The sequence below is a fragment of the Aulonocara sp. 'chitande type north' Nkhata Bay genome, linkage group LG18, assembly GCF_057382095.1.
Source record: "Aulonocara sp. 'chitande type north' Nkhata Bay isolate Kocher_YH1m ecotype deep benthic linkage group LG18, A_spYH_male_GT1.1, whole genome shotgun sequence".
Lineage (NCBI taxonomy): Eukaryota > Metazoa > Chordata > Actinopteri > Cichliformes > Cichlidae > Aulonocara > Aulonocara sp. 'chitande type north' Nkhata Bay.
Genome location: NC_141361.1, coordinates 29,611,546 through 29,622,850, shown reverse-complemented (window position 1 = coordinate 29,622,850; position 11,305 = coordinate 29,611,546). Strand labels below are relative to the sequence as shown.

The 11,305-nt window shown below is 38.7% G+C and overlaps 1 protein-coding gene across 1 annotated transcript in view; it reads left to right on the top strand.

Annotated features, from left to right (window-relative positions):
- Positions 1-5,372: 5,372 nt before the first annotated feature.
- LOC147308955 (uncharacterized) overlaps positions 5,373-11,305 on the top strand; it is a 30,191-nt gene continuing 24,258 nt past the window's right edge. The window contains exons 1-14 of the mRNA XM_086270925.1: positions 5,373-5,516; positions 5,629-5,690; positions 5,789-5,827; positions 6,179-6,203; positions 8,191-8,259; positions 8,338-8,427; positions 8,511-8,579; positions 8,705-8,800; positions 8,945-9,031; positions 9,158-9,259; positions 10,641-10,706; positions 10,812-10,901; positions 10,989-11,075; positions 11,158-11,247. Coding sequence (XP_086127051.1) covers positions 5,441-5,516; positions 5,629-5,690; positions 5,789-5,827; positions 6,179-6,203; positions 8,191-8,259; positions 8,338-8,427; positions 8,511-8,579; positions 8,705-8,800; positions 8,945-9,031; positions 9,158-9,259; positions 10,641-10,706; positions 10,812-10,901; positions 10,989-11,075; positions 11,158-11,247 — 1,048 coding nt within the window. The 5' untranslated portion in view covers positions 5,373-5,440. The remainder of the gene's footprint in view (positions 5,517-5,628; positions 5,691-5,788; positions 5,828-6,178; positions 6,204-8,190; positions 8,260-8,337; positions 8,428-8,510; positions 8,580-8,704; positions 8,801-8,944; positions 9,032-9,157; positions 9,260-10,640; positions 10,707-10,811; positions 10,902-10,988; positions 11,076-11,157; positions 11,248-11,305) is intronic.

Here is an 11,305-nt window from a genome sequence, read left to right as displayed (position 1 = left end):
GCTGTTAAGTCATCGACAATGGAAGTTTGCCTTTACCTTCCATGCTATGATGGAAGTTCACAAAAGTTAGCTCCAAGACACATTGCAAGGAAAGGAGTTTTCTGCAGGAAATGCTGCTGGTAGCTGTAAACACCATACCATACCATACCATACCATACCATACCATACCATACCATACCATACCACCTTTATTTATAAAGCACTTTAACATAAAACCAGAGTTCACAAAGTGCTGTACATGCTAAAAGCATAAGTAAAGAAAATTAAAATGAATTAATGAATTAAATAACTAAGGTAACACTTAAAACTGCATATCTGAAACATAAAAAGGCCACGCTGCAGCTCACTCTAGCGCCATTGTGGTCAAATAATAGATTTGTAGATTTCTGGTTTAGTTGGTGACAGTTTACTTGGTGATAGATCAGACAGGGTGAATGTTCTTCTTACCGCACAACACCACACCATGGCGCCCTCGTCTCCTAAAACTTACACCATCCAATTTCTGAGTTGACAAAGCTAAAAGACATTATGAACAGCGGTATTGTTAGCACAAATATATTCAAATAGAAACGAGTGCTCATTAATCAAAACTGTGTCATTAAAGGACTTTTGCTATCGAAATTGTTTGTGTCCTTTTAAAAGGAGAAATATTGGTGTCTGTGTACAATTGATTGTCAGCCTCATTGAGATGATATTAATTTGTTATCAAATCATGGTAATCATCTCTGTAGTTGCTGCTCTTTTCATGAGCCAGCATTTTTCAGCTTTCTTTATGTCTTTTACTTAAACTTTCCTTGGTGTTGATTCCAGTGTACGTATAAACTCACAAGCTTTCAGAGTTCGTATACGTTCTCATTTCTGCATCACCAAATACATTTACAGTAGCTAAACTGTAAAAAGATCTCTCTGGATTGGTTTTTAATTTCAAAGTTGTTTTTTGGACTAGATGACACTGTTTGCACTTAGTTTCTGAATGTTTGCTAAGTGTTGTCAGTTCACTTAAAATGACCTTGGTTAAAACAGATCTAGTAAATCATTGTCAGAACCTGTCAGTTCCCAGCATATCTTCACCAAGAACCAGTTATTTTCAGTTAATAGTTTGTAGTAAAAAGAGCAACATCGTCACAAACACTATCAATAACACTTTACACTTTGTAGTATTATGGAATATTTTCTCATGTTGAACTGGGTTACTTTTATCAAACTGTTTGCAGCGTTGCCAAAATGTTTATTTCACATTGCAGCTTCTGAAATATGCACAGCAGGTAAGTACTTATTGAACATGTCAACAATTGTGTAAGTAAATATATTTCTAAAAGTCCTCTTGACATGAAATTCTCACCAGATGTTGGTAACAGCCCATCCAATCCACACATGCAAATTAATCAAAGAATAGATGTTCATGAATTAAGTTTTGTGTAATAGTGAGAAATGACACAGGAACAAAAGTATTGAACGCACTTATTGAAATTAACTTTGTACAAGGTCGTCTTTGTTGGTGAGAGCTTGAAGACGCCTCCCGCATATAGACTAGTGGCATGCGTTGCTCAGGTGTGATTTTTGTCCATTCTTCCTCACAGTCGTGAAATCCTGAAGGTTGTGTGGGTCCCTCCTACAAACTCTGAGCTTTACTTCTTTTCAAACCCATCTGGCATAGCTTTTCATCATGACCTTCAGACTGCCCACTGGAATCATCAGGGGCATCATTAAAAACTTGCCATCTAACAAGAATGGGGGAAACATTCTGTTGAACTCTGTATTTCCCAAATACTCACAGTGTTTCCTACAGAAACACAAGTTTTCTCTTTTCATTGCAAACATGGTTGTACAATATATCATCCTGAACTCACTCGCACAGGTCGACATGGTCACAAGTTACGTCTAGCTTTGCTCTTTTTGTCACTTGGTAGTGGGGCATGAACCCAGTGATTCTTGATTACTGGCATTATTACGAAAGCTGAGCGGAAGAGATAACCAAACTCAGACTGGAAGTTGTATTTAATCAGCCAAACTATTCTCATCAGTGGGCCGTGCTTTGATAGTGCCTCAGGGCAAATGTCGCAAGCTTCTATTGTCTTCCATTCCTCATTCTACGTGTGCATTTAGGAGAAAATCCTGATAGATGTCTACATTGCAGAAATTAATCCTAATAAACTGCAAACCTGCCACATTTGGTATGATGTTTGAGTTTAATTCTTCCCTCAGTGTTCTTTCTGTTCCCTTGTGCCAAGTCTCCTGTATTAAGTTCATCCATTATTTAGTTGTTGCACCTTCTGCTTTATTTCTAAAAGAGTTAGCCTTCCCTTTGATTTGCTTTTAGTGTTTGCTTCCCTTGTCTCGTTGTCTGTATATATAGTTGCTGTCTCCCCTTGTTCTTTAGATCATTTTAGTGAGTCTCCAAGTTTTAGGTTTCCCTTTTTGTGTTGCTCGCCTAAATAAACAGCTTGTTTTCAGTTCAATGCTGTAAGTTTTCATGCTTCTGCTTTTGGATCCTCAGAGTGGTCAGTTGGATCTACTGACCTTAGAAGGTGAACCTTTGGGATTAGTTGTTCAGCTTCCAGGCCTCTCTTATGTGGATCCAGCTCTCACTTTGGATTTGGGAGAGAGGCATCCTCTCTACTTTTAAATTTAGCCATAAAACTTTCCTTTTTGATAAAGGACTGGATCAGGTGACCCTGAATTCTCCCTTAGTTACACTGCGATAGGCCTAGGCTGCTGGGAGATTCCCACATTGCACTGTTTGTTCTTCACTCACCTTTTTCTACTTTCTATGTTTTTACACACCAATCTGCATTTAATTATTAGTCATTATTAATCCCGGACTCTTTTCCATAGTGCATCTTGTTCTGTCTTCCACCCCTCACCTCATATGATTGTTGGGGTTTTCTGTTTTCTTTGTATTAAATTAAATTAAACATGTTAATATGAAGACGAACTCCCAGTCTAGTGCTTTCAGCGATGACAGATGTGAGAGTGAGTGTCTTGTTTTTATTTAAAGAAGATTTCTCAGTGTCTGATCTACACGATGCATGTTTGTGAAAGTGAATCATGGCATGAACAAAGGTTATTTCTGAGTTGCTGATCTTCACCATAAAGCAGCGGTCCCCAACCCCCGGGCCACGGGCCGGTGCCGGTCCGTGTGTCGTTTGGTACCGGGCCGCGAGAGTTGAAGCTCGGGTGTGAAGTTTAGCGGTTTTAAGGGTTCTTATCATTAACTCAGTTTCCCTGGGTCTTTTCCTGTGTTTTAGTTGTGTGTCTTATTTTGAAAGAAATACTTATGCGTTACCATAGTGACCAGAGAGCATTAAGGGACATTTAAGAAGTACGCTGCCAATAAAGTTACACAATTACACAATGAATTTGCGTTTATTATTATATTTACAAAATACACAGTTTTTGTCTTGGTCGTATCATTTTATTTTTTTGTATTTATCCGCGACACCTTAAAGGCCGGTCTGTGAAAATATCGTCTGACATTAAATTGGTCCGTGGCGCAAAAAAGGTTGGGGACCGCTGCCATAAAGGGTTATAGAAGCATCTCGTAGGACTTGGGTCACTTAAGACTTACCCAATCCAGAGGAAAGTGAAGTATGCTGACTCTTCTGTGGTCATTTTTTAAAATTTAGGAATTTTACCTTTGAGGGAGGGAAGCATGTTAAACTCTGGGATGAGCAGATTTATCTGGGTTTAATCTTCACAGCACGTTTTGGTCAGAAGTGCATTATGGCACAAAAACACAAGACTCCTGAAAACTTCACACTTTAGCATTTTTGATTCTCATCAGGCTGGAAAAGGTCACAAGGTTAACACATTTGGACTACACCAATATACAGTCAGGTTGCATAGATAATAGAGGAAGTTTTTTCAAACTTCCTTGTCAACCACTTCCCAAGAAAGACTAGGGAGTCAACCACTCCTAGGGAGTCAACTAATACCCAGAATTTTTGGGGGGGTAAGTGGTTGACCAAGAACGTTCACTCAAACTGTAAGGAGTGTTGCAGTTCAGGAGGTCACAAACATTCATTACCAACGTCAGGCCATTTGGAAATATAGCAACATTTTCATAACAAAAATGTCAGCACATTTTGTATCTCAATATAAGAGGAAGCGAGTCTTGCACCTTACATAACACATGTTGTTTTTCTACCAAGGAAAGGTCAAATAGTCACAGTCAGGTTAATGTTTTGGATTGACCCAGTCATTTGAAGAATGAAGAATCCCACCAAAGTACGCAGGAACAGAGTCAGTTTCTCCAAGAGGTCATCTGCCTGTGCAGTTCAATAAAGATCAAGCCAGAAGACTGTTAGAACAATGTCTTGTGGAGGGATGAGAGCAAAATCTGACTTTTAACTTCAAATGAGTTGAGAGAAAGGAAAGCATTTCATTCCAGCATTACGGTGCCAGGTTAGGCCGGATGTCTTACTGTTATTGATGGAACAATAAATCCTGCATTCCACCACAAATGTAATTTTAAAAAATCACATCATCTGTCATTTCAGCATAGACCAGAGACACACCTCAATGCTTCACCCTGCACCTTCACCGTGTTGGTGGTCATAAAAGTAGCTCCAACTGAACCTACAGGCGTTTCTGCTTTAGAAACAAATGCGTAAAATCCATTACACAGAATCTTGTTTTTTTTGTTTTTTTGAAAGGCCAAGTCAACGTCCTGAACTTCCAATTCAAATGTTGGGGAAGGATCTGAAAGCGACCAGTTCATATGAGGAAACCGAGCCCAGAGTTACACTTAAATGTGTAATTGCAGAAACACATGAATGAGAGGAGCCTATAGAGCGTTTGCAGCGCTAATCTCGGAAAAGCAAAATGTGTCTGATTGCAAAAGCTCCCTGACAAGACAGGGTGGAAAAAAATAAAAAAATATCATTTTAATTATGTTTGCAAATGCAAAAATAAAGCAAAGGTTCCTCTATTTTCTTTACTTGCACATATGCATTACTCATTTCCTCAAACAAAGATGATGACGTTTGTATGTTTATCTATTTAGGTTTAATAAGTTTATCTTTTATCTTCGGGAGGGGGGGTTGTAAGCTAAGAGTGGAAATTGAGAAAAATCCAAAGCAATTCACAGACTTTGAGGCATTGTATGTGATTAAAAGTTCTCGTACCGGTACTTTGAACGTGATTGATTTTTATTTGAGCTTTAGCGCAATGTTTGTTTGAGACAAATAAAAATGTCAAAATAAATCAGACAATAAGGTCTCTCCTTTTTGGCAATTTAAAGACACGGTTGCTTATTTGTTATTATTTGTGTGCACAGTTGGCTATGTTTAACTTTTGCCATTTCCAGCAAATTAAGTCATTTATTTATTCCGCCTCTTCTGGGAAGTCATCACTACCCCTGGACATTGATCAGTCAGAGTCTTATAAAAGGCCCGCTGACTGCTGCTGACAGCAGAGGAAGGTTTTGGAAGGAAAAACCATGGCTGGTGGTTCTCAATTCATTTGGATTCCGCTCCTCTTCACCTGTGTACTCTGCACTTCTGATCCCAGAGCTGGTAGGGGGAAATAATATCGTCCTTTTTATTGTCAGTTAATAGGGGTTGAATTAAACAAATACCTGTAACAACAACAAAAAAGTAAATATTTATGTTTTCTCGTTTATTTCAGGCCACAACAGGTTGGTCAGAACTGGGAATCCCGACTTGGACGCAATCCTTTCCAGGATCCTTGTAAGTCCCAGAAAATGTGACTTAGCAAATGTTTAGAGATGAGCAGAAGTTTGGCTGCTACTACTAATGATACATTTCTTCTTGTGCATTTACCTTAGCTATCCACTGACTTTCAAAACAGCCCTGTAAATGTGACGGTAAGTAGTAATTATTAAATAGTTATTACATCATGTGATTTATCTCTATAAATATTGTGATCAATAAAAGTTTTAGTATATCTGTATCTGTATCTCCCACTGAGCATAAGATCTCTGTGCTCAGTAGCTTCTTTCAAAAAACAACTAAAAACACATCTTTTTAGAATTGCTGTTTGTTAACTGTCATCTGTTTTGTTTTATGCTTTGTTATCCTTGTGTGAAGCACTTTGTGATCTTTTATCTAGAAAGGTGCTATATAAATAAAGTTTTACTTACTTACTTACTTACGATAGATATAAGAAACTTGTTATATTATCTTCATCTGATCTAAGATCAAATGTTTTATTACAGTCAATTGTCATCAAAACTTGCACCGGTAAGTGATTTTTATTTATTTTTTTTTTACATCTATTTTATTTAACAATACACTACAATCCAAAAACATGTTCCCAGTAAGCTGCTTCTGCTAATCTGGAATGTTTTATTCACTCATCCAAGCGACGTCCAAATCACTTGGATAAGTGATGTAAAAAATGTTTCCCACTGAATATGCTGCATCCACATGAACAGAACCAAGTTTCTGGGATTTAATAACTGGATTATTGAGCGTGCATTGCACAGATTCAAAATGTGATGCCAGTATTTAGCTGAGCGAGTGTCTTAGTGTTGTCTCTACATTATTAGTCAGATAAATAAAGATTTGAAAAACTAAATCTAAAATCTTACATTTAAATGTTTACCTCCTGTCACATTTGACCTCTAACCCCAACTTTAAGGTCAATAGATTGACTTGATAATATTCCTATATAGAGCTCTTTAAAACTAGGTTTCTTACTACTTACTACTTTCTATAGGCGTGTAGGAAATGATATACAGTATGGTAAATGGCCTGCATTTGTATAGCGCTTTACTCAGTCCCTAAGGACCCCAAAGCGCTTTACACTACATTCAGTCATTCACACACACATTCACGCACTGGTGATGGCAAGCTACATTGTAGCCACAGCTGCCCTGGGGCGCACTGACAGAGGCGAGGCTGCCGGACACTGGCGCCACGGGGCCCTCTGACCACCACCAGTAGGCAAACACGGGGTTAGTATCTTGCCCAAGGATATTTGGCATGCAGCCAGGAGGCAGCCTGGGATCGAACCACCGACCTTCTGGTTAGTGGCTGACCTGCTCTGCCACCTGAGCTACAGCCACCCCAGTATGGGGATTTTTAACAGGTTATAACCATTTGAATACAAGTACAATGTTCCCGAATACTTTTTTGAAAACAAAATCAACTCGTGTGCAAAAGCTCTTTTCCACTTGATATTTATTTACTAAATATTTAAACAAATTTTACTGAAATTAATGTTGCACACATGCTATAGCCACATAAAAAAATAATTATAAGTAACTATATATAATATATAATTGTGTAAAACTAATTATAAACAGAATCATGTCGAGTATATTAAAATGGGTTTCAGCAGGGCGAATAACAAAAGGCTGCACGTTGCTCTTGTTTTTACTGCGCTACTAACTTCTTAAAGTACATTTAAAAAGTACAAAGAAATTAAATATATATAAAATACAATACAATTTCCCTTAAGAGTAAATACTGCACAGAAAGTGAGCTGCCTTGGCAGATGTCTGCTTATTATTATTATTATTATTATTATTATTATTATTGTTGTTGTTGTTATATTACCTCTGCAACTTTTAAGGATATTGGATGAACTTCTTAAATTTACATAAAAAATTTGTGTTTGATTCAATCAATCAATACATACATATTTAATACATTAAACATGGTCAAAGTAAGAAAAAAAAAAAGAGGTCAGCTTATAGAGAAGTTATTTCAAATGAGCCAAAAACTTCAGACTGCTCTAAGCCCTCTGTTTTAGCCAGTTGCCCACATTTGGCCTTCTCAGGTGGAGCTCTGGCTGTGAGCAGACATGCGCTACTTACCTTCTGTTCAAATCTTCTGTTTGCAAAGCGCAGCCAGTCAGAAGAAATTAGTCTTAAAGAGACAGGAGGGGAGGAGCTGAAATACTTAGTTTCAAACAGTGGGTGAGCAGTGAGACTGTTTATCTTGCTGCTTTAATATGTGGCATTGCTAACAGTGGCAGGGTGGGGTTTGTGGCTCAGCTGCAGGGGAGGGGTGGAGCAGTGGGTTCAGGTTACGGTGTCAGGGGAGGCTGACACACACCTGAGCTCCATCATCTGATCATGTCTCCCCTATAAAAGATGGTGGGGTGTTGTGTGTGGGTGGCAGCTGCAAAGCTGGGACAGTGTTGGTGAAAAGTACCGAACAATTAAGGTGAAAGCTGTGTGTGTGGGTCCTCATTCGTGTCACCCTAACATTTCCTTATCAGGTATGAAAGAAACTTTGGAGGTGTTACAAAGGAAACTTCAGCAGGCGAATCACCGTTACAACCAACTCGGTGAGCATACATCCAGCGAAGAGTTTAAGTAGGCCTACTTTTGCTTTGGTTTGTTGCAACCTGTACACTTTCTTACAGGTGACGAGGCCTTTGGGCTGAGGACAGAGGTCATACAGCTGAAAGTGGAACTTGCTGCATGCATGTCAACAGCATCGTCTACATCTGGCAGTAAGCCTTTCCTTGCACATATGTAACAGTTGGAAACAATTTATATCAGCAAAAGTTAAAATGCATGTGTGATTTCCTGACAGCGTACCAACCCAATCTGCAGCTCAAAATGAAGCAGGTGCTGGAGAAGCTTGATGGTGACACACTTCTCCGTAAGTTTTTTGGAAATACAGTAAAATCTCTCGCACAGGTCACGATTTAATCATAATTAATTACATTTTAATCATATGACGCTGCACAGTTCAGCTTTTATGTAAAAGTGTTTTCTTTCTTTCAGTTTTTAAAATAATGACACTCACCGGGGAGGTGAGCACTTTGCAGGAGAAGATCAAGCTTGCTACTAATTCTAACAGAACTGCAGACGAAATCGCAGGTGAGCTATTTTATCGTTAGCATGATGTGCTTATCTTGCAGTACTGAGAAATGTTTGAATTTGCCTCCACTTGAGAGCTATTCTTCTGGTTGGAGCCACAGAAACTGAATGAAGATGTTTCATTTCTAAACTGGTTTCCTGCAGAGCTGCAGAAAGAGCTGGACAAGACGACGGCTGAACTCAAAGATCAGATACAGGAAGCTGAAGAAAGCCTTTCAAATGCAACTCTCAGTAAGTGTATTTTTGAACCACATTTGAGGAACGGAAGGTCAACCGAAGGCGCTGGTGTTGTGCGAATGCATATATAAGCAGAAGGAAATGGCTCATTGCTTTCTTTTTTTTTTTCTCTTCTTTTAGTACTTCAGATAATCTCCCTGCAGAATCAGCTCTGGGATTTACAAGAGGCAGAAACAAGAGGGGGAAAACCAAACTCTGGGAGTTCAATTGGCATGACTCTGGGTAAACTGCGGGCTCTTTGATTTAACTACAAAAACTTTTGCTTATTATGTGAAAATTGCTTGTCCACAGTTCAGGCAGAAAAATTGACACATTGTTCAGTAACTATACCATTCCTTGGTGGCTAATTTTTTAAACTTCATTTCACATTTTCTATTAGTGCTGCTAAAAACAGCTTAGTATTTTGTCTAAATAAATTGCAATTAAAACGTAAAAGTTCTTACCCTTTAAATGTCAGTTATTCATGAAAAAGTGTTTGTCTTCATATAACATCAGACATGTTGTAAATAACAAAGAGCATATTCCAGTACAATAATAGCGAGAAAACCCCAACAATCAAATAACCCCTTATGGGCAAGCACTTGGCGATAGTGGGAAGAAAAAACTCCCTTTTAATAGAACCAGGCTCAGGAAGGGGCAGCCGTCTGCCGTGACTGGTTGGAGATGGGTCCATAGATTAATAATAACTCGTCATTAAATGCAAAGTAGTGTATAAACACAAAGAATTAAAAAAAAAACATGAGTGAAGCTAGGCCCATTGCAGTATAACAGCAGGAAGGTTCAGGCTAACATTTGTTAGACAACAAGAGGCCTTGGGTACAGAGTTGAAGGTGAGCAACTTTATTTGGCCTTGTAGCAAGTGGTCACCCAGTCAACTACACTAAACTAAAGCAGCACCTGAAACTATGCTTTTTAATGCTGTAATGTAGCTACTGTAGCGAGTGGCACTGTGGTTAGTGGCTAATACATTTACCCCCACGCAAAAGATCCAGGAGAGGATATAAACCTCGCATTATGGGGTTACAACGTAGAGTATTTCTAGTACTAGCTCCAAGTTGAGATAAAGGGTTGTGTCTGGTATCTGTAGTAATTCAAACATATTGATCTGGAGCTGATGGCTACCTCTTTGGAAAAAAAGATGCAGCAGAAGTGTCATCAATGTGGCAATCTCTGGGAGTTGGTTCATTTTTGAAGCCACAGCTCAAGTGTGGCTTTTTTCCTGTGGTACCATTTTAACTCCTAAATATGCATAGCTGTGCACTGTGGTCTCCCACTTCCTTCTTTCTTGGTCACAGTCGGTTTCTGCGTGAAGGTTGCATAACACACTGTTATATGAAATCCATTTAGTTTTTTGGTAACTTTTTGGTTGCTCAGGACAAAATGGAGCAAAGAAGTGATGGTTGCTGAAATTGATCTAATGCATGGCTGCATATTCCGTAAAAAAAAAAGAATCTTAAGGAATTTACAATAGGTGTTATGAAATATTTAATAATTATTTAGATTTCAGATTAATATAATGCTAAACTGGGAGAAAAGGTCATCTTCTTTCATTTTATTATGTTATTATATTTCTGTATCCTGACCATTTTCTTCTGCTGCTCAGTGAAAGAACAGCTCAACAGGAAGATTGTTCTGCTGCAAGAAAAAGGAGGTGGCTACTCTGCTAATTGTAAGTGAATCTTTCTAAACAGGCCTGCATTTCTTGTGTGAGTAATAACGTTAAAGGCTTGTCTTTCAACATTTCCCAACACTTCGTTCTCTGCTGGCTGTCCAGTGCTGGAGCTGATTTATGTGCGCACGAAGATTGCAGAGTTGAAGAGGATGATCATCGATGCTATTGAGAAATCCAAAACCTTCGCCGCTGGTGAGTTGTAGATCCCGTCTCTCCTTTGTGGAGCAGCACACGTTTATTCTTTTTTTTACTTTATTTATTTAATTTTTTTAAATTCAGATGCCAGGAAGCAATGGATGCAAAAGACTGCTCTCCTCAGAAAGCTGATTATACAGCTGAAAGATGACGAGAACAACAAGGAACTAAGTAAGTGAACATTCAGCGTCGAGCACGTCCTTTGTGTAGTTATTGCGCCATCAACTCGACACCCTCTTGATTCTTTCAACAGCCTTGCAAATTATGAGAGTGCAGGCCGAGGTGCTACATTTTGACCAGCTGATGAGAAACGCCAAAAACATCACTGATTCCCAAATTCAAGGTAAATGGCAGCACAAATCTTTGAAACTTTACACTACGAAGTCAAGTCACATATGTAC